The 23,777-nt window shown below is 37.6% G+C and overlaps 1 protein-coding gene across 4 annotated transcripts in view; it reads left to right on the top strand.

Moving 5' to 3' along the window:
• Positions 1 to 23,777, top strand: part of RALGPS2 (Ral GEF with PH domain and SH3 binding motif 2) — a 117,454-nt gene that overhangs the window by 41,755 nt on the left and 51,922 nt on the right. For all 4 annotated transcript variants that reach the window (XM_035537734.2, XM_035537737.2, XM_035537735.2 and 1 more), the window contains exons 5-8: positions 3,004 to 3,087; positions 10,668 to 10,757; positions 14,652 to 14,744; positions 18,855 to 18,981. In XM_035537734.2, the coding sequence (XP_035393627.1) occupies positions 3,004 to 3,087; positions 10,668 to 10,757; positions 14,652 to 14,744; positions 18,855 to 18,981 (394 nt within the window). The remainder of the gene's footprint in view (positions 1 to 3,003; positions 3,088 to 10,667; positions 10,758 to 14,651; positions 14,745 to 18,854; positions 18,982 to 23,777) is intronic.

Raw genomic sequence — 23,777 nt, 5'->3', positions numbered from 1 at the left:
CGCAGTGCCTCTTCTCTAGTTACTGGGCCTCAAAGAACTCAAACCACCAATTTAAATAGCTAGGACTTTTCCTAATGATCTGTTCTTACAGAAGTTTCTCTGCTTGAGCTCGATGGTAATATTTTCTTCCCATTTCTGCTTCCAGCATTGCACAGAGCAAGCAGTCAGCTGCAGAACAAGCAGAAGGGAGCAAGTGAATTAGATACAGTGGCAGTGATCCAGTACTCCATAACTTGTCATCTGCTGCTCTTTTAACGTTGATTCTCTGTATCTCAGGTTATGTTGTATGAGCAAACCTACTCAAAGGCTCTGAGAGATGAGAAGAAACGTCAAGAAAGCATATTGAATTTTGTTGGATGTTCTACTTCATTAGTGTACATAAAGGGGAAAAGCAGAAGAAAAAGAAACAAGTATCTAAAAGGAAAACTGGGGGAGAATAGGTATTAACTTTCTAGATGTATTCACCTTTTAAGAAACATATGTGCCATGTAAGAAATTATGATGCCTTCACTGCAAAATATCTGTTGTCATTTTGACGCTTCCCACATGTTTGCACAAAGTTGAAAGCACTGACAGTGTCAAGTACTGTGTGTCCAGCAGTGCTCCTTCACAGGAGCGCAGAGGTCTGTTGCATCTGACGTGCCTCTGAGTTGTGTTAACTCTGTGGAAAAGGAGCATGCAGATTAAGTCTCAGGTCAGAAGGAGCTAAATGCAATTAAAATTAAAAAACAAGGAAACCTCTTAGAAATAGTAATTCTATGTATGTATCTGTTTCACAGACTAAGATCTTGCACCTGCGCCCACCTGATACTAGAACTCTAATTCTGAGTGCATAAATACAAATTTGAATCTAACCTTAAGATTGCTACTTACGTACCATCTGAAGGTTCATGGTAACTTGTTTGGCTTTAAAAACAACAAAAAAAATACCCACCCACCTCTCCTCACATTAATCACTAGTCACATTAGCCCCACAAGCCACAAAACCAGGCCTGCTTCTGATACAAAACCCTTCAGTGCAAACCCTTAGCTGTACAGTGCCAGGGTAACAGGTGACTTCTGCCCTCAGCTATCCAAGCTTTTTTAATCAGTGATAAGAATTGAAATAGAATGAGGACATGGCCTCAGTCATTAACAAATTACCATGCTTTCTCTAAACCTAATTTAGAGAAACTAATTTAATCTAAACTTAACCTAAAATGATTTTTTCCTGCTGTTAAGGAAGTGTAATCATCAGATGCCAGTAAGGATGAATCACCTTGTATTGTCCCCACGTGCCAAGCTGGGGTTGTTCTAATGAGAACCCTGTCACTGTGAGAGGCTGAGGGACAGAACACAAACAAGTCTCTTGGATGGCTTCCTTGCCTCTTGGCCTGTCCTTTGCATCAGGAGCAGCTCAGGGCCACACAGCTGTCTTGCACGTAGTCATTGAAGGGCCGGTACAAGGACATGGGGATGTGCTTTCCTATGTTGGACAGCATGGCATTTTCCAGGATAGGTGTTGGTGATGGAACTTCCTAGTGACATTTGAATGACTGGCCCTAAACACACAGTTGGGCACTCCACATTGTTCACATAGGAGCCTCTCAGTCTCCTCTAGCATGTACCAGCATGCCAAGGGCTTAAGCAAGTGGGAGAGCTGAAGGTCTCTTAACAGGCATGAGGCTCCTTAGTAGCTTTGGGATTTTGATTGAAGGGACATTAAAAAGTTCCTAATTAAACACAAACAAAACTCAGAGCTCTTTACAATAACATGCTGTTGTGAGGTTACAGCTTACAATATTCAGATAGCAGATTCTTTTAAAATGTGACTGTCTTAAAAGGCATAATTATTAGTTACATGTTGAAGCATTCTGCCTATGTTACATGGTAGTTGCATGTATGGTGTAATACCAGCTTCAATAAGTGGTTCTCAATATGGTAATCAAACTGAGAGCGCTTCAGAGTGGAAGATACGGAAAGAAAGCATGAATAACTATTAAAAAAAAAAAAAAAAAAGGCTGTACTTAGTTATTATGCCACTTTAATTGTGTCTGTACTGGGTAATGTTCCTGGTGGTTTCAGTTGGCACTGTGAAATAGGTTGTATGCTGTATGTACCCATGTCTGTTGTGTGTGCTGCTCTGTAGGAATAGGAGAGCTCATCAGTAGATTCATTTTTATGGCTCCTAGTCAAAATTCTTTATTGAAATTAAGTGGTAGTAAATAACAATGAATGTGACACAGTTGCCCAGTTGCTGACTAAGTTTTACAGACAGGAAGCACTCTAACTTTTTAGTTAAAGAAATGTTTTTTCAGGCTTTGCAAATAACTTGTTAAGTTGTTATGGTCTACAATTTTTAAGATGACTTAAGTACACCAATTAACTGACTTCTTAATTTTTTTAAGCAGGTCTCCTTGCTCCATTTAACTCCACAAAATATTTTCTGAAGTGCTGACTGTTATTCAACTTAAAATAAAATTCCCTCATTTGGAGGGGAAAATTGGAAATCAAGTGTTAATTTTATTATGGCTACAGAAGATGACGATTTTGCTATGTCTTTATTTTAACTGGCATGTTGCATTAATGGGATGTGTCTAGATTGATATAACAAGGTCTATCATCTAAATAGACTTCAAATATCTTCAGAAAGTAATTAAAACCAAAAGGCATGCGACTCTCTCTAGCTCAGGTTCATGTTTAAAGTGACATTTTCTATGATAACAAAATGAATCTTGAATTATTTCTCTGGTTTCTAATAGCTGAATCAAGAAAATAACGTCCCTAATTCATCAAAAGAGGAATTTCAAAAATCTAATTATTTAAATAAAATCAGAAATGATACTGTGGAATCTCAATGCTCAAAAGAAATTAGAGAAAGTGCTACTCTGTTTATTACTTTGCTGTATTATTGCTCTGTTATTTTGAATTCTTTTTACAATTCATCTCTCTATATGCTTATGGCTCTGAACATATGGTGTGCACTAGTTCAAAAAAAATGAATTCTCATCCTTGTTCTCCCAGGAGCTGGCAAGCTGTGGATGGAATAAAAAAGAGAAATATAGTTCTGCTCCAAATGCAGTTGCTTTCACCAGAAGATTCAATCATGTGAGTTATTTTTTTAAAATGCAATTACATGTACATGTTTAAAAGGTCTGGGGAATTAAGTGTTCTGGCACATGACTTTTATTGTTGATCACAGCTGATTATTTGAAAACTTCAAATATGTGCTTAAAGCAGTTCCTTATCTTCAGCAAATACAGGAAGACCAAGACAGTACTAAAGAAATAGTTGTGGCTTTGTTTTAAATAGCAGCTACTGATGAATAAAATAAGGAAAATATGAAGGGTTTTTCCCCAAAACGGTGGTTGTCCTTTTCATAAAGACAGGATCATCATTTGAGGTTGAAGGCTTACCATATAGGATTTTTGGAGTAATAATTAGGTATGATTTCTTTCTATGTTAGTTGAATGTCTTTTGCTTCACAGAGGTGTATTTGTCCCTAGAAATAAGAGCCTTTTGTCAGTATGGTCATCTTTTTAAGACGATTCTAGGCAAACTTAAAAACTGCAAACACATAGACTGTACAAAACGTTGTTTTAATCCTCTACTTGGTGTAATGTTTCAGATACGTAGTTGAGATTTGTGGCTTGCTTTCTTAAAAAAAAAAAATCTGTTAAAACCAATTTATCAATTAAAATTACAATTCTAGCTTCTTCCTCTATTAAAGCTGCATAACTACAGCTGTTAGTTAGCCAACCAAGTCTCAAAACTGTAATGCTTTTTTATGTAATGCCTTATTTGGGATTTCAGATGAAGTAATTCTCTTACCCCTATCTCTCCTCTTGTAAATGTTTAATAATGTCTCAAACTTAAAAGCTTCCTTCCAGAGCTGTTTTCTGTGCCCAGTCTCACATCTTAGACATGTTTGTTAATCATCACAAACTCAGGCCAAGCCTCTAACTTTCCGTTTTTTTTCCTGTCAGTTGTATACTTTCTCACTTTCCACTATTGCTCATATTCAGGATCCAACCAAGCTCTATTAATTACCTACAAAATTTACAATATTCCTTAACCATCTAATGACTGAAGTGCTTCTCTGTGGATGGGTTTGGACACATTCAGAAGAGATGATGCTATGCCTCAAACTTCTTGTAACTGTAGCATCATCTACTGAACTCTGTTCCCCCTCTTCTCCCTCGCCCTAGTATTTAGTTGAAATTTTCCTGATCTAGCTTTTGAAGTTGCTGTGTCTAGCCTGAGACTGTTTCTACACTGATCCTTCTTACATTAATCTAGCTGACAAACCAGTGGTTCCAGCATTTTGAGATCTTGTTTATTCATCTAAGTTGTGTCTTCAAAGAAATGCTGTTTTGCTGAATATTCTGAAATCTTTTTGTAGAAAGGGCCTTCAAGAACCTCACTCCTAATTTTTTGTTGTATAACCCACTAAGGAACTGCAGGAATTGGCTAAACAGCTTTAAACGTATGAAAGAATTGTTAAAATACACTTAGTAGCAAGAAGTAAGGAGGGGAAGCCAGATTATGTGAATAAGCAATGAACTGACTGTTTGTCATTACAGAACCACAGTTTAAAAATATCTAACCAGTAAACTATGTAAAGGACAGAGAAAGAGATGGAAGGCCTGCTTTGTACAGCTGGCCAGAAATAGCAGGAGATAGCTGTCACTTAAAGGTAGTTGTTAACATCTTAGCAGCATTTAAGACCTTTAACTCTATTGTTACATAGTGTTTAGGAAACTTCTAGAAGCAGTATTCTTAGATTAACACACAAATTCCATAAATCCCATTAGTTTATTATTGTAGTACTTTCTTAAGTCTCACATTCTTATTTGTGTTTAAATTTTTTTGTTTTTTTGACCAATTCAGATTTTTGCTGTTTTTTTAAGGACGTATTTTCCACTCTTTTTTCACATTCCACTCTTCTGTGGAACACTTACCAAATCGGTTTGGTTGATTATTGATTTAATTTGATGGGTAATATTCTTTTGTTCTGTCTTAAACATTTCTGTGTGGATTTCTGTAAGAACTATGTGCCTATAACAAAGTAAATACAGAGAATAAAATGCTAGAAATAACCTGCCTTTTTTTGTAGCACGTTTATTCATAATACTTGATAGTCCTGTTTCCCTAGAAAGCATTGCTAACTGCTAAAGGAAACTTTTCGTATTCTCATTATTCCATGGTGCATGTTAAATGATTCTGGGTTGTGACTGGCTCTTCCATCTGTCTTGTTTTCTTTTTCTACTATGCTTTTGTTTCAAGGAGCTTTTATTTTTGATTGAAAGGCAGGTAAAGACCAGGCCATTCTGGAAGAAATATTAGAACTAGGTGACTCCAAGTTCTGTAGTGTCTTTGAGCTTGTTCGGTGTTTTAGTTGACTAAAGATCTGTCATTGCACTTTGAATTTTTTCAGCATGGTGAAGGGGAACTTTGAATACAGTGCAGCCCTGTGGCTAGCTTTGAGCAGATGTTCATACAGTTTCTTGTGCTGTTTCTTTCCCTTCTACCTCCCCCTTTTGTTCCTTTGGCTTTGCATCTGAGGGCGTTGCAACGAGTGATGCAGTCAGGAAAGGGCAGAGGTTTATTTGAGCTCTCCCTTTCTCTAGCTTATTTTTTAGGGAACATCAGAAGAGTGATAAACATACAAACAGATTGATGCCAGGCTGCCTGCGGGTCTCATCAGATGTCCTTCATGTAGACGTTCTGTTTAGTGGGATGTTTGCAAATGTAGGTTCGAATTTTCTTGTTGTAAGTTCTAGGTTTGTAGATAATCCTTACCCTGTGTGTATGCTTTCTGTACAGCCATAAAAGTTGGTTGTGCCCCTCTCTCACTTGACAGGTTCCTCCATTGATTCTGGGGTTAGTTTGTCTAACCAGTTCTCTGGGAAATTGCGGCATACAGCTTTGGTGGCTGAGGGACGTACCATTTCCAAGAACTTCTTCCAAGAAGTTTGCATCAGTCTTTATTCTGGCACCAAGGAAAGTGATCAGTCCCACCTTCATATGGTAGAACCAGAGAGGAAGGGGAAAGGGGTAGGTGGTGTTTCAGTTGCAGATTTCTATCGTTCATATGGGTACCTCCACTTTTGACTTACTGATGCTGTACTTTGTAGAATTTTTGATGTGGTGTGTGCCTATAGTTCAAAATGCGTCACTGGGGAGGAGTCGTTCGTTCCAATAGTAGTTATATTTAGATTCACCATCTTTTTTGGGAGCAGTGAAAGCCAAGAATTTGTATGGGATAGACAGTGGCAGCTGGGAATAAGGCGGCACAGTGGAGTAAGCAGTTTTCATCTTCCTTGCCTGGTCCACCTTCTCTGAGATCAGATCTATGCCAGCTGATTGTTCAGCAGGACGTGGTTCCTGTTGGGCACCTGCACTACTTACCTAGGGGGCTCAAATGGTTAGAGCTAAAAACACATGATCAATAAAATCATCGTGACTTTTGGCTTTATTGGCCGTGAATACATTTCAACAAACTTTTGTTAACCTTTGAAACTTCACTGGGTTTAAATTATTCATCATGCGTTTGTCTCTTTCCCTTTTTCCCCCAACTTGCCAAAAGAAAGTCTTGCACAGCTCTCACATTGTAAGTAAAAAGAATATTAAATCAGTAACAGCTGCTTCACAGCAAATTGATCTGCTGATAGAGCTTTGGAAACAGTTATGATTATGTGCAGTTGATTGCAGTCCACTGAGAATGAAGTAGTGTATTTCCAGCATTAGTTATGTGATAATTATATATGGTGCCTGTAAAAACAGCTCAAGTTCAGGGAAGAGAAGTCAGTGAGTCGTTCCATGCCAGGATTCTTTTTATCTCGAAGCATACATTGTGATGCGGTACTGCATAGATCTACACAGCTACTATCAAATGTTTTTTTTAAAATTTGCAGTTTCTCTACATAATTTTTTAAAACTCTGATCCCTGTCTTTTGCAACTTTTTTTTTCCTGAAAGTTAGTTGTATAATTTGATACTGTTGTAAATCATAAACCTGTCAAAGTGCAAAATCATCAGGTCTGACTACTTAACAAAACGTTGCTCTCTACCTTCTGGAAATAAGTATTTGTGAATTGCTGTTAGGCTTTGGTATGAAAAGGTGTTCATAGCTTATTAAAAGGTAACTGTCACCCTCATGACTATAAAAATATCTGTATTAAAAGCCTCTTTCCAGGGGTTCTCATTTAAATGGGAGTGGAACTCTGCTGCCATAGAGCTTAAAATATTAGAGAAGCTTGTCAACTAGATTCGATGCATTTGAGCAGTTTTTTAAAGCAAAAATCCCCCTTGAAAAAGGCAAAATGTGTTTCACAGTGACAGTAAAACATTTTTTTTTAAATGAAATAAGATTCCATACGAAGGGAAAATTTGTGTTGTCTTGAATGGTGTAGTGTTTTGCTAAGTTGCCATTGAGTATGGTAGTGAAATTTTTCTAGGGCTATCAGAAATTAAAAAAAAAAACTATGGGGGAGAGATGGTCATTCTTCTTTTTGAAACAGAGGCAGGGGAATGACACGGATTTTACTGCATCTGTAAAGATGCAAGGTCAGTGCTGTCTATTTTATGCTGCATCCCGTCTCTTTATGTAGTGTATCGGAATGTTTCAAATATTTCAAAGAATGATCCAGAAACTCTATTAAAGAGAGAGAGTCTTGAATTTATCTACTGATTAATAGAGAAGACATAATTAGTTCGGAACTGGTGACTGTGAGCTTAAAAGTGCCAGTATAGCAAAGCTATTATTTTAGAGAAAGCTCGGGATAATTTCAAAAGCTTAGACTGTTACTCATGAAAAGTATATTCCAAAGTTGATCATGGTTTTTATATGTTAATAGGGAAGAATATTACCACACAAATATATGGAAAAATAAGATGTAAAAGCAGTGAGAGAAGGCTTTAAACAAAATAACCACAAAATATCTATGGAACCATTCATGATAAACATGAAGAAAGAACCTGGATAAGATATAGAAGTGGTTATTTGTGGCCAATTAAAACAAAAAGCTTTGTTTAACTTGTTTATTTTAAAATATTTGGAAAAATTAGATGGTGCCTTTTTGAGACATCAGTGAATGGAAGGCCAGCCAAAAAACAGTGTCAGTGCCAGCGAAAACACACCAAAGAGGAGTGGAGGTGGTTGGAATGGAAATGGTCACTGGCTTAATTTCGTTCTCCTGCTTACTTTTACTTAGGGCATTGGAAAGCTCTGAGCTGAGAGGGAGGGTTTGGGGTTGGCTTTGTTTTGTTTTCCCACAAGACCTTGGCAGTGCTGAGACCCCAGTCTGGCTGGGACTGGGACAGAAACCAGAGCTCACTGAGTAAACAGGAGTACTTGTGTGGTGCGGCACTCGTGTTACTGTGAGACTGATGAGCTTCGGTAGAAGTCAAGGCCAATTTGCTCAATTATTTGTTTTTTCTTCCTTACAAACATGCTCGAGCATTGTTCCATGTTTTGAGCAAGTGTTTCATAATCTGGCGTACTGCAAGCAGTCTCCTGTTCCCTCACATTTCTGTTTATCTGATCGAAGGCATGCGGGCCTGTGAAGCACAGCAGAGTGGTGGTCTCTCTGAGATTCTCTGCAATACAGAAACCTATGTTAAAACTTTAAATTTCTTTGATCTTCAAAGGGAAAGCATCTCTTTGGCAACTTACCACTCAAGGGGAAAGTTGGCTTTCTCAAGCTGTGTAACTGCAGCAGAACATCAAATTGAGGTTTAATTTTTTGGACAATACTTTGAAGTACTGTTGAATACTTCAGTATTTATGCATTTATTTCTTACATATTTTATAGTAACACTGTTTGCACAGGACCATTTTTTTACATTTATCAAGGTAACAGTCTCTCAGGAGATGCTTTGTGTTTTATTTTTGTTGGTGGTGTTTTTTCAGATGGAAAAGAAAACTGAGTTCCCTGGCTTTTATTTCCTGGCTGGTATGACTCTAGATAAAGAGACCAAAGGAAAGCAGTTATGTAGGATATATGTGGGTTTTTAGTGTCTTATTTTGTAGTTCTTCTGTTTTCCAGTTTCAGAGCTCTTGTGTTTTGACATCTCAGTTCTCGTCAGATCAGGCTAACTTCACTGAAAATGTAATTTTATTTATTTATTTGTTGGAGATGTGGATCTTCTGGTGCTATTCTGTGTGAAGAACTGTCATACTGTACAGAGTGAAACAGGATAAATAGGATTTTTTTTATTGAAATTTTGGGCAGTAACTTGCGTATGTGTGTGATGTTAGTTTACAAGCAGTAGTTTAGAAGCATTAAAAATCGGAGCTGCACGACAGGTTGACAAGCGTTTACATACGGTAGTGTACATTTCTTTATATGCTCCTTTCAGTAGTTTTGTAAATAGCAGTTATGCTGTGTCTTGCTAATCTTGCTAATCAGGTAATTAACAAATGCAGGAGGCATCCTTCATGCTGTACTGAATATGATGGCAATTTTTATATACTAGGTGATGTTAACTCCATGAAATTTAACAAATGAGAATGATAGCATGCTTTATATTAGACAGGAATTGGCTTAGTCATCAATAAGGTTACAAATAATAAACTCCAGGTTACAACCTACCTGGATTTATGAATTTCTGTTAGGCTTTGGTATGAAAACCTTTTCGTAGCTTATAAAAAGGTAACTGTCACTCTCATGACTATAAAAATATCTGTATTAAAAGCCTCTTTTCTGGGGTTCTTGTTTAAATGGGAGTGGAACTCTGCTGCCATAGAGTTTAAAATATTAGAGAAACCTATTACCTTAAAATATTAGAGAAATAAGGTAGGAAGGATTCCTGCCTTATGTTCCAGTGTTCAGGTGATACCAGTTTATTTTCTTCAGAGGTGCTGAGAATTTGCAAGTGTCAGTAAACTGGAGCTGAAGCAGTTTAATACATCTGTGAGTTGGGTAGTGTGGCTTTGTAGTCATGGAAAACCAGAAACAGAATATAGCTTGATTTGGAGTTTTATATTCCTTCATTCTGTAGACTCTGTTAATAAATTTTCTTCATGGTTTTATTTTCTTGGGAGAATGTTTTTGAAGTTTGAGGGTTTTGTGATTTGCTTTTTGTCTGACATCTCATCCTCAAACTTAGCCTGAAAATGAGTATGTTTGCGTAGATTGCATATAATGTTTTGGTTTTTTTTGAGGTGCTCTGTTGTCAAAAGGGTTTTCCTCATTAGAAAAGCAGACACCGGTGTCTTTGTACACAAGTAAGGGATATGACAGGTATTACAAAGACAAATTTAGCCACCCACACACTTAATGAGAAAAGCAGGCATCAGAACATGTGCTCTCCAACAAAATACTGGAATGCATTGTTACCTGTTAAGAACTGGGGAAAGTGAAGAAAGTAACAAGATGCAAGGATCTTTCAATTCTAAACATAAATTGGGTTTATTAATTTGATTCAAGCAACTGCTTGATCGTGTAATGGTAGATGGTATTGCGAGTGAGAAAGAGTGGAATAACAGGAAAAAAATTCAAGGCCTTTTATTAGGGCTTGGGTTATATTGCTTGATTGTACAAGCATTTGAACCTTCTAAATTTGTTTGTATGTTATAAATGGAACTTGAATGCTGTGAGACTTCAATGTGTTACTCGTGAAATGAATATACTAAAAGTGTAATGTTGATTCTCTATTTTAAAAGGCATCTTTTCTTCTTTTTAGGTAAGCTTCTGGGTTGTCAGAGAGATTCTACATGCACAAACGTTAAAAATAAGAGCTGAGGTTTTGAGCCACTATATTAAAACTGCAAAGGTAAGGAATTGGGGGTGGGTAGGAGGGGAGACTGTGGGATTCACCGTGATGAAAGATCTTATACTTAGGCTGGTCAGTTCAGAAATACACGTAGGTAAATATTTATCTGACACCCAGTTTAGCTGTGGTTGTATCTGCTGACATGAATAGGTGCTTGGCTCATGCATGTAACAAAGTTGTCAGAAATAGTGACAGAGCAAAGCCCTGAAATTGAAGCCTTTGTTTCCTCCAAAAAAATAAAAAAGCTTAGCTAAGGAAACACAATGAAAACTTACTTCAAATATTCTTTATTAGATGATATAACTTACCAAAAGTTTTCTGATGTTGGATAAACCTAAACAGTATTTATAGAATCAGTTCAAACAGTATCAGTCAGAACACAAATTGCTTTTATTACTGGAAGGGAGGAAGCGTATGTTATCTTTTTTTATCTTTTTTTTTAATTGTGACATGAATAATATAAATCTAATATTGTTTTAAAAACAGTTTCAGAAGTGTATCTGAGCTCAGCGCTTTAGAGCTCTTATCCTTTGGTACCTTCCTAAAAGCCATTAGGACTGGCATTCCTAAGAAAAGGATCAGGAAATCGTGACTCAGATTTAGATGAGCCAGAATCCTGGCCCTTCAAACAGAGTGAAACTTACTCGTTGTTCCATGAAGAGTGGGATTCTTTCTTTTTGCTGCCTCAAAGTGGCTGCTACTGCAGATAACTTCTATCACCATCTTGGATTATGTACTAAAAATGATTGAATTTTTTTTGTTGGTTACCTTGGTATCCATCTTGCAAATACATTTTGTCTTTATGCATTTTTTTTCCACAAAGTAGTTTTACCTCCATGGAATTTGACTGCACAGACTGCAAGCTAATTTTGTAAGATTTGACAACCTTTGTTCAATAAATCGTGCCATGGTCATAGTGGTTGAGAATATTGAAAAATGTAGAGGCTCTAAGGGTATCTTTTAAATATCTTTTGATATCTGAAGAGTTAATGTAGCTTCATGTAATATATTTTTTAAAATGAGGGGATTTTGTTTGATGAAATGGACATAAACAAATTTGCTTCCATAAATGTAGGGAAGGTGTGCCCCTGTAGTGATCATAGTGCAGAACTGATCTTGGAAACAAAGCTGGGTCAGGCCTGGTTGTGGCCTTGCTCTGATGGGGCATTTTAGTCCCTGCTTTGGCCTCAGCACACTGTGCCTGATCTCATTTGTGGACTGCAGACAGCAATGCTTGCTGAAACTCTGCTGGTTTTGAGAGAGGATTTTGTGCCTCAACAATTAAAGTCAATTGAGCGTCTCTTAGCTGTGAGTTGTAGAACTACAATTACAAAACCGGGGAAATACATGGGGTGCTTTTATCTGTTAATTTATTTACTGTATCTGTTATCTTGGCTTTGCTTACATATGGCTGCTAGCTTTGAGTTACTGCAGTTAGTGCCATTTTCTGTTTATGGCAAGGCTATTATCAAAGCACTAATTAACTTTTCAGAGAAGCTGTAAATCCCCTAGACTGAACTTTTTGTGCTGACAATCCATTATATGGCTAGCAGTCCTTTAATGGCATCTCATACTATATTGTTTTATGCATGAACTAATTGGACGTAATTGCATTCCCCTGAAGTTCCCAGACTATCTCAATTGTTTATGACTTCTGTTTCAATGCTGGCAGCAGCTAGGAAAGGCTTTTTATTTTTAATCAGCCGTGTTATTGTTCTGCGTCCTTCAGAACAGCGGACTTTATCTTATTTTTGGGCAAGTGGGGGAGAAAAATAGATGCTTGTGTGAGTAGTTGGACGAAGACTGGCAATACTGTTTGGAAAGGATAGGTCTATGGTATAGAGAACCATCTAGGTTGGAAAAGACCTTTGAGATCACCAAGTCCAGCCATCAACCTGACCTACTGAGTCCTGTCACAAACCCATGTCCCTCAGGGCCACGTCTTCACATCTCTTAAATACCTACAGGGATGGGAACTGCCCCGCTCCAGTGCTTGACCACCCTCCCCATGAAGAAATTTTCCCTAATGCCCAGTCTAACCTCCCCTGGCACAACTTCAGGCCCTTTCCTTGTGTCCCATTGCTTGTTACATGAGAAAAGAGACCAAACCCCTCCTTGCTGCAGCCTCCTGTCAGGGAGTTGCAGATAGCAATGGGCTCTCCCCTCAGCCTCCACTTCTCCAGCCTAAACAGCCGTGGTTTCCTCAGCCACTTCTCACGTGCCTTGTTTTCTACTCCCTTTTCCAGCCTTGTTGCTCTTCTCTGGACATGCTTGAGCACCTCAATGTCCTTCTTGTAGAAAGGGGCCCAAAACTGAGCACAGTATTTGAGGCGCAGTCTCACCAGCACTGAGGTCCTGGTCCTGCTGGCCATGCCATTTCTGACACAAACCAGGCTGCTGTTAGCCTTCTTGACCACCTGGGTACTCTCCTGGCTCATGTTCAGCCTGCTTTCGCCCAGCATGCCCAGCTCCTTTTCTGCCAGGCACCTTTCCAGGCCCTCTTCTGCAAGCCTATACTGCTGCATGGGGTTGTTATGACCCATGTGCAGGATTTGACACTTACCCTTGTTGAATGCCATAAAATCGGATGCACCCTATTGAGTTGTCTTATCCCTCTGCAAAGCCTTCCTACCCTCAGGCAGATCAACACTCCTGTCTAACTTGGTATCATCTGAAAACTTGCTGAAGGTGCATGCACATGATCCCCTTATCCACATCACTGATAATGTTAAACAAAACTGGCCCCAAACATGAGCCCCGGGGAACACCACTGGTGGCCTGCCTCCATTCTCCCACCTCAGCCTATGTAACATTGCTTTTTACACAGACTTACTAAAGAATTCACCAAAGAGGGTATTAGGTGAGAGAGGTTCTTATTCAGTGGGTGTGGGAAGACTCTGGTAGTCAGTAGACATACCAGAACCATGGAGATCCAGGCACCCAGATTAAAATTCCTGCTACAGTGACCCAATAGTTAGCATTAAACATGGCACTCCTGAGAAATACCTATGAGGACCTCATTCCTTAACACAGTACCAGAGAACCATCAGCCTTTAAAGAGGAGAGAGAATCATTTGGCCTGCTCCCAAACTACTAGCTGGAAAACCATCCCTGCAGTTTTGCTTATAGCCTCCCTTTAAAAAAAAAAAAAAAAAAAAAAGTCTGATATTCATCATTTATTCAGAACCTGGCTAAATCTTCCTTACTTTTGTGTTATCTCATAAATGGCCTCCTAATGAGGACATCTTGGATAAGCTAAGTTTCAAGGAGGAAAAAAGACTGTCAGCTGTGTTTTGAGAAGCAAGGATTCCTCGTAATCTTATATCATAAATTAGTTTTAGTTTTTAGACCCCCAAAATTGCCTTTCAGTGAGAGAAGTACCCTAGGTACATGGCTTTTCAAATGTACCCTGCTTGACTTCATCCTGCATCAACTTTTCTAGGTGTTTTGATGCAGCCTTGGTAGCTCCATAAGCCTGTTGTGCAAAATATATTTACGATATTGAATACTACCATAATCACATCATTCACAACTGTGTTATCCTTCTTGGCATGTTAAGTTTGAAAATTCTGAATTTTCAAAGAAAGGAATTTGTGAGGTTTGAAAATTTCTGGCATTTCTGGTATATGTCACAAAATGTATACATATATATATTTTTAGAACGTGTCTCTCTGGACAATGAAACGGCTAGTGTGATATAATCCAAAACGGTACAGAAGCAACAATGAAAAATTAGAAGGTGCCATAAAAGTGGTATGGCTGCACAGCATCTCACTATAATAAAATGTTCATTGTAGAACATGCAAGACTTCTTTACTTTAGATTGTTATTTATTCTGTATTAACTGTTGACAGCACTTGGAATGTTTGTTTTTGTATACATTTTTGTCCTCAGAAACTGTATGAGCTGAATAATCTGCATGCTCTCATGGCAGTTGTGTCAGGCCTACAGAGTGCACCGATCTTCAGGCTGACTAAAACATGGGCGGTAAGTGAGCAGCAGGACATTAGAGAGATTTTAATTTATTCCTAGAAAAATACAACATTCTGTAGCTTATTTTCAAGGTTGCAATAATTATTACAGATTTGTAATCTTCTTGTACTGTGTACATAATGTTTCTACCGCATCTTAAGTCTATGGTTTCCTGTTGAGTTTTTTTCCATTCTGGCGTAGAAATACTTTCCTTTTGAAAAATAGCTCCCTACAGATTCTGCTAAATGCAGAGGCTTTTAATTTGGCCAGAAGCTATTTTGTATTTAGTTGCTGGAAAATTACGAATGCCAAAGTGGGTCATATTTTAATCATTTAGGGGTTTATGCTGTTGGAATTTTTTTGCTATGGAGAACAGATGTTCAGAAACTCTTGATTCAGTTTCCATAAAGAGATTTTTAGTTTCTTTTACTGATAACCGAGTATAGCAATCTTCATCAGAGTTTTCAGAATTATTTTCATAGTTATAGCAACTGAATGTTTTTAGATTTGTATAGTTAAGAAAGAATCGTTTTCTTGGGAAACGTTTTGACGTGTTTTCTGAATTAACTAGAATCAATATTGTGCAGTTGCATCCTTCATGAGTAGGACATTAGAAATAACTTCTGCTCATTGATACTTTCAAGTTAAGAAAACCGTGCTTGATTCAGTTATACGATGTTTAGTTACCCAGCTTGTAAAATCAGATGAACTGTGACGTTTTCAAGTGTGATGGATCAGGTGACTGAAATACTCCTGAGCGAGGTATCCATACAAATAGCTAAAAAGAATGAAAAACTTTCTCTACATATGTCTACACATCCATGTATATTACAGTAAGTGCTTTTTCACCTTGTTTCCTTCCCCACCCAAGGCAGGAAAAACTGAATGATAATGTTGCTCAGCTGATAAATGTTAACAAAAGCGATTTAAATCACTCCTGCCAAGATGACTCACTTAGAATTCTGTGCACATTTTGCAAGTATGCAATTAGATAAGACTTCTTGTTTCAAAATACCAAAATCTCTCTAAGAAAATCTTTATGAAGTTAACACTTCAAAGTGTTCTCGAGGCTGACTTCTGTTTTTCTGTTTTTGTCGTTGTGTTGTCTCAACAGCTTTATGTAACTGTGATGCCAAATTGCTTTCTGTGCATGACTCAAAAAGAGTACCTGCTATACCTATGTATTAATATAACCATACTAGTTACTACCGTGATTATGCCATTCAGAACAGGGAGTTCCCAGTTTCTCTCCTACTTTGTCAACTAGAAGCAGTGGTTTGCAATTCTTAGGAAGATTATTGTTATGCCACTGGCATATGTATCAGTTTTTTAACTTTGCCTTTCTTCCAACTTCTGAAATGCCAGGTAACCTCTTCCATGTTTCTGAAAGTGTTTTTAAATTCTATGGTCCCAAGCTAATCTATGTTTATCATCATCTTTTATAAGCCTCTGCAAATTAAAGTTGCAGGATAGCTCTTAGCAATGTGTACTGCAAACTGATTTAGATGTCTTTCTCTTGGAAGTTCAGCTTATAAATTCTTGAAGTAATTCTAAGCCTTTTGTTTTCTGTATAGTAAAAGCCAGAAAAGACATTTAAAAAGGCACACCAAGCAAGCCACTACTATTGCTTGATTAAGTTATACAACAGTGTTCCAGAACATTTAACAAGGGAGTGTTTCTTGCTCCTTTCTGAGCTAATTTGCAGCAATTTGCAATTGACCTAACTTTTATAGTCAGGAAAATAGCTGCAAGTATACTTGCTCCCTAAAAAAGTCACCTTATGTGGTTGGACTCTAGAGTTGAAAGGAGCCATTAAATATTTGCTTGGTAATCTAATATTCGTTTTCTTAAAAAATAAAAAAATAAAAATCATGTCATCTGACAGCATGTCTGAATATGTCTGAAATTTACTTGTCTCATCCATTGCCTGGACCCCCAATGAACTCTAGAGAGTAATAAATGGTTCTAATATATGATTTACTGTATTCAAAACTTGAATCATGAACTTCTCCAGGAACATGCTTCTCTCTGTTTAATGTAAAAGAAGCTAGATGACTAACTTGGACTTAAGCAATATAAGCAAATAATCATTAGACAGCTGAAATTAGGTGAGGTGAATCCTGCCCCGCTCTGCCAGCACCCTGAAACCTCAGCTCTCCTTTCTTCCATTTCAAAAGTTGTTTCCAGTGCTGGCATGCTGTAAAGCAAGGAGCTGTCTGGAAGTCTCTGAACCCTTCTCCTGCTGTAAGCTGTCAGCCTTGGCTTTTGTTGTCTCTGCTTATGTACATCTCTTTACTGTTCTTTGCATCCTCAGAGCCTAAAATACCAAAAGAGATAGCGGGAATATTACTTAGAAAAAGAAGCAGTTCCAAAACTGAAGAAATAATAATTAGGTCCTTACTTCTCCTCAGAATAACACCTTTTGTTTTGTCAGGCTCTCTGTACACTAATGCAGGAACTAGACACAGGATGTGAATTGCACCAGAAGCACAAAGGAAAATCACACAGGCTTTACTTTTTTAGAGATTATTCAAAGAGCCTGAAATGATCTATTCAACTTCAAAAAGACTGTGCAATTCAGTGCGTTTTCAGGAAAATCCAGTTAATTTCATTCAAGTCTGAGTTTAGGCCATTACTATTCCTGTTAGTCTTGCCATACCTTCCAGTCCAAAAAAACAACAGAAAGCCTTCCAGACATGCAGTGGAGACAAAATGTTTTAGAATATCATTAAAGGAAGGCTCATCTAGGCTGTTTAAACTGCAACCATCTTTGAGGAGATAAACTTCAAACGATAAATGTTACGTTCCAGTGGCTGGAAAGAAGTTATGCCTGTCTGCTGTTGTTCTTTTGTCCTGGAAATGAATTTGAGTTGTTGCTCATCAGAATATTGGAACCAAAGCTAACAATGTTCAATTAATTGTTGAAATGCAAAAGACCAGCACATGTTGGAAAACAATTCACTCTTGAAAAGTGACTTTCTTCTGAAAGCCTGTGTTCAATTTGCTGGTGTGGCTATCCTAATGAAGACTAAGGTATGGGAAACGCAGGTAGAAAAAAGTTATTTCAATAGTGAAATTACAGCTTTAGAAAAGGGGTGTTTCCACTTCTATCATGTTCACATAAGGTGATCTTCTTTTTGAAAGAGAAAAGGGAGTAAAAAGTGATCTGCACCTTGTAATTTTGCACTGCTGAGGATCTTGTCGGAGAAGTGTGAGGGGGAGACTCGAGCACTGAGTCTTCTCCCAAAATATTCAGTATAAACATCTTATACCCTTCTTTAAACTTTGGCTTTAAGTTGAAATAAAGCCTCTGATGTGGTTTTGCAACAGTAGTGCAGTTAGATATTTCAAAAATATTTTAGTTTGTCAGTCTTGTAAAGAGTGCTTAGTTTCTGTTAATACTGTCAGAAGAAGGTGTTGGGGTGGGGGAGAGTGGACACAGGAGATCCAGGGCTTGCTTTTGTATTCTAAGTGACGGCTCCTCTAGTAATAAGATCCAATAAAATTGCTAGTTAGCAGAACAATAAGTGCAGCCTGTATTCCAGTCCGTAATTCCTTTTGTGGAGAAAAATGGATCAAATCTTTACTCTTAATTGTAGTTTAATAAAAGATATTTTTCAAATCTTAATGATACTGTTTTGCTCTTTGGAAAACTAATTTGTTGAGAGTTTTCAATTGAATGAGAACACATTTTGGAATTTGGGTTTTTGTGGAACTGGATTGGTATAAAACTCGGTACATCTAGTGAGAAAACAGTAACTTACGGATCATTACAGCGAATAAATTACTACTTTAAAACACTGCAGAAGTGGGCAGGATGTGAACTTGTGCTGTGTTTTGGCTAGATTAGTCTTCGGAAAACTTGTATTATTTCATAAAGATCCTGCAGGACACCAAAGTTTATATTTGACTAATTCTCTAGAAGGCTTATTCTAAATTTGCTGCCAAAATAGCTACTTTTCTCTGTTAATCCTCCAAGTACTCATCGTTAAAGAGTAAATGCTGTAATCTTGAAGCAGTCATATTTAACAACAAAAAATATGGGGAAACAAATCTATGCATTTAAGGGTAAAAGAAATCATAGCAATCAAACTTAACCTCATTTGGTTTTGCTTTTTTTTGTAGTTATTGAGTCGGAAGGATAAAGCCACCTTTGAAAAGTTGGAATATGTTATGAGTAAAGAAGATAACTACAAAAGGCTTAGAGACTATATCAGCAGCTTGAAGATGACTCCATGTATTCCCTATTTAGGTAAGCTGAAGAAACACTAATGGAAAACATGCTTCTCCGATGATTACAGAAACTAAACGCTATCTTTTAAGCATGCATGAAACTATTTTGATGCTTCAGTGAAGAATATAGAACCTTATAGTAACTTCACTAGCTTCAGAAAAAAACTTTTTATACCTCACAAACACTTCAGGTTTTACATGTAGTATCAGTTTTCTAGGAAACTATTTTCCCATATGCTCTATAGATATACCAATTGACTTCTGGAGAACTACTTAAATTGTTAGGCTTGCTAGCACTCTTCAAGAGCAAAATATTTGAATGTTACAGTAATTCAGGGTTTTAATTTATGAGCAGTGATAAATCACCAGCCTCTGAGATAAATAAATGTAGATCTTTGGGTTTGGAACATGCTAAAATCTGCAACTGTTGTTGCATTTAATTATATTAAACTGACAAGTGAAAATGGGTTGATAGTACTGACTCACGTTTATGAAATAATGATGGGTCAGTGATATTCCTTTGTATCTTGAAAGCTATATAAATAAATATATTTATTGATCGGTTTTAATATTACTCAGTATCTGTTTAATTTGGTTTAAAGTGATGTGTGCTCTTATAATGTAGCTTTTCTTTGGTATCATAAGATGTCATTAATTAAGGAAAAGTTTACACATTTTTTCCTTTTTCCAGGGGGAGAAAAAGTTGATGTTTTTGTCGATATCAGGTGCTCTCGCACCTAAATTCAAGATGACCTCCTGTGGTCACTAAAGTTCATTAACCTGTGATCTGTTTGTTTATGACGACTGATACTTCTTTTACTCAGCGGGGCTATTATTTCTTTTTTTGTGATTAAATAAATAAAAACTTGATAGCCTTTTTCAGCTGTGACCAATAGTTCATCACAATACTACTACATTTGCTTCGTAGCTTGATGCGATAAACATTACCATCATTTGGTGTTAGTATCTGGAATACCTCTAAAATGCATATATTCAGTTTTTGTGGAGCTGCAGGGATTTTATGTACTTTGTACTAGAAAAATACTTTGCTCTAGAGAGCCAATAATAATTTTAAGGACAAGCTGTCCTATAGAGTTTGTCATTCTGTCCTCATTTTTCACTTCAATGTTACATCCCTCCCAGAAAAATCCATCAGTTCCAACATGATCTTAGCAGCTGTTAATTTCCTGTGTTTTTGAGTATTCAGATGTTGGTAATTGTTCATGCCTAAAATGGAGCTCTGAAAGACTCAGCGTGTGCCCATTTTGTCTGAAGTGCAAGTGTGAGAAGTGTCAGTGTGGCACATGATCACGTACTACCCCAGCTGTTGACATAGCTGTTTGAACTAGGCTTGAATTAAAAGGGGCAAAGAAACCAACCAGAGTGTGATGTGATTAAACTTACCATTTTGTGGCTTCCCCTTCCATGTGTGCATGTGTAAGACATGCGGACTCTGTATGCTTCTGAAATGGAGTTTCTAGCTGTCCAGAAGCTTTTTACCTATATGCTGTGATTTATGAAATGTGAAGCCAGGCTCAGATTGTTTCCTTGCCAATTAAAAAGTCTCAAGCCAACCTGCTCTCAGATTTTTCCAAGTCTCATGATACTCTGTCCCTTGCCATTATGGTCTTCTGCAACTTACTGCTATACAGAGAAATCTTCAAGTTTGGGTGTATTTGGTGTCTGACGTTTTTAAAATGCTGCCTTAATACCTGCAAGTGTATAATTAAAAGACGACGAAAATGTTGGAAAGCAATGGTTTAAGTTTTGTTCTGTTACAGATGTTTTCCTCTTTATATGTGAGAAAACTCTTGTGCAACTTTTGGTTTAGAGTAAGCTTTAGGATTGACTTGATAATTTATGGAAGTCAAATACATATTTTTCTGCTTAAAAAGCAGGAGGGGGTTAATGCTTTTTGCTGTGACCAGCTGTAGTTTAAGAACGTTTTGTGGCCTGGTTTCATATAGCATGAATTCTCACTAAAGACATAGAGTGTTCCTCAAGCCTTTTTCTTAAATTCTCTAGAGAAATAGGAAACGCCTAGTGATGCACTCCCTCTCAAATTAATTTTGTAAGATTTAAATATGTGGCAAAAAGAACAAAATTGCTTTGCAACTACAGGCATGATAAACACGGATCTATCTTGGAAGGTTGGCTATTGAGTCCAAGTTTTCTCATTTGATCAGAGCTTTAATCTCCAGTAAGACATGAGTAGATTTGCAGAAGTATTACTTCTAAAATTCTGTTCCCGAGGCATTTCCATTAATCTAAGTGTTGTATGGTACAGAAGTAACCCAGCTTGCTTGCTTACAGTTTTAAGCTTCCAGCTGTAAGTTACAATTCCCAAAAGGATGGGGTTTTCTGCTGTTGCTTAGGGTATCAGAATCATATACAGGGCTGTTGCTGCTCCTTGTTTAAAATGCTTATCAAAGTCCAAGTCTGCTGTTTGAAATTGCGAGTGTGGCATGTGCTGGGGAGGGGGCTAACCATAAGGCCTGTTTCCGTTCCCAGAGAAAGAAGGGTTGGGGCAGGGATCCCTTCAGGGGTGATGCAGAGATCCCGAAGTTGCTGTTCTCCTTTAAACTGCTTTTTAGAAGAGTGCAGAGAATCGAGTCTTCCACAGAGAAGCATTTATCATTGCAAACCCCCGCCAGAGTAATGCTAGCCCAGGTTGAGAATGACTCTGTTTGGAAGGTCATGGGGAAAGGGAGCACATTAAGGGATCTCAGCTGAGAGTAGTGGGATGTGTGTTTTTACCCTTCAGAGCTCACTAGACTTGCCACGGCACCAAATGTTTGCGTGGAGCTTTTTTCTCGACTGTCTTAGCATTGTAGTGTAAAGCTTAAATGTTTTCTTGTGTGGTCTTTGTGATGGAAATGCTTATTGAGCCACAGAAGTACTGATTGTTTTCTTATTACTTACCACAGCTTGCTTGCCGTGGACAAGGTAAAGATGATGTTCTACACTTAACTAGGGGGAAAAAGAAATCATAAAAATTTTTCAGTTCCTTGCAGCAATGAGAAAAGTGACTTGATTTCCAAGTTCTAGAAGTGCAGGCAAAGAGCAGCACATCGGTGTGGGCTCGCTAACTTAAATGGGAGAGCGATGTTAGGTGTGCGATGGCAATAAAAGTGTGCAGCATGAAGTCATTACCTGCTCTGGGGTAGGTCATCACTGTTGCATCACCTGGCCCACTAAAGTAGCCAAACAAATGGGAGCTATGTGGAGGATGTTGTTTTGCCTCAGAACGAAAACACTTTCTCAAAAGGAGTCTTATGGTGGAATTCTGACAAATCTGAGGTTGCACAATGAAACAATTGAGCCGTCTCTTGAGAAGTAAGATTTTTATTGAACTAAGCAGTATTACCCTGTGAAATATTTCCTTACAGCTGTCTTTCAGGAACTATATCCAGAAATGGAAAAAACAGGTAGGTTATTGAAGTATCCATCTGCTGAATATTCAGCTCAGTGATAATGCTTGCAAATAGACTTTGGAGATATTTTTGCAAACTGTTTCAGGCTTTAGTACAGGTTAAACTTTTTCAAGGTCTGTTTGGTTATATTTGGACTGAGAGTACAAGAATGGCGAAAGCTCTGTCCTGCAGGGACAGATGGCTTCTGAATGTCCAGTGCAAGAAACTTGAGGGATGCTACAGCCTCTTCTGAAAAACTTTTCAGAAAAATGTGAAATAAAATGTGAAGTTTTCTGAGTTGCTTACCCTGCTTTAGAAGATTCGAACCAAACGTTAAGAACTGATAGAATTGCAGGTATCTGAAAGTAGTAAAGTATTATGCAGTATGAACCAACCTGAGGAAGAGGTGTCACACTCTCTCTTCTCATAATCACAAACTGGCAACTTAACGTGAGTTCTCTCCTCTAAGAGCACAGCATTTATGCAGTCGGAATTTTCTAGGTATGTTTATAGTAATGTTTAGTTAACTTCATTCTGTAGCTTTAAATCAAGGGAGACTATTTCAGATGCCTAATATATAAGATAGAATTTAAAGGCTGATTGCCAGCTAATTTTACTTGGGGGGGGTGGCTGCAAAATACACCTTTCACTGACTGTTCTGAATAAACAAATAGTATTTTTGTAGCAGGCAGTAGATTATTGTGGTAAAGTAAGGTCTCTTCCAAGGAGACCCAATCTGTAGGTTGAAGCAACTGGAGCTGACAAAAGTGTTCGTTAAAGACCATTTCATTTCAAAGGGCCTTTTCAGTTTTTAGGTTTACCTGAACTGCTTTTCTAACCAGCTATCATAGAAAAAAGGGGAGACTACAGATTGCTTGAAATTCAGACTTTTGCGATTAAAAAAGAATTTTATAGCACACTGTACAACACTTGTAACAAATGTACTCCTTATGTGAAGACCAATATCAGAATTGTAATCTTAAACGTTTGTGTCAGTTATAATTCTTGTGATTGGGGAATGAAATATGTTGGGACTGATCGTCTTTTTTTCCCCTTCCCCTACCCTCACTTAAATATTGTTGAAACTCATTAGCTTTGACCAAAAGTCTAACTACAACCCTTGCAGCCATATAATGATCAGTGAAGCTTTGTCTAGAGAATGTGTTTTGAAACCAAAATGTTATTTTCTCTCCTTTGAATTGCAAGTAATGTTTTTCGTAGCTGTTGGTATCAATCAATTAAAGCAACAACATTAGGTATTGATTAATTTAAGCATAATGACAATATTAGATTATTCTATTAGCATTTCTTAGGTTAAACAGGGACAAAGTTCTTTAAGATCCTGAAGGAACATATGAAGTGCCAAACAAATGCATTGATTACAATTCAGAACATCATATTA

The sequence above is a fragment of the Cygnus atratus genome, chromosome 8 (assembly GCF_013377495.2).
Source record: "Cygnus atratus isolate AKBS03 ecotype Queensland, Australia chromosome 8, CAtr_DNAZoo_HiC_assembly, whole genome shotgun sequence".
In the NCBI taxonomy this organism is placed as follows: domain Eukaryota; kingdom Metazoa; phylum Chordata; class Aves; order Anseriformes; family Anatidae; genus Cygnus; species Cygnus atratus.
Note: the sequence above shows the minus strand (reverse complement) of the source record. Positions and strands in the feature narration are given on the sequence as shown.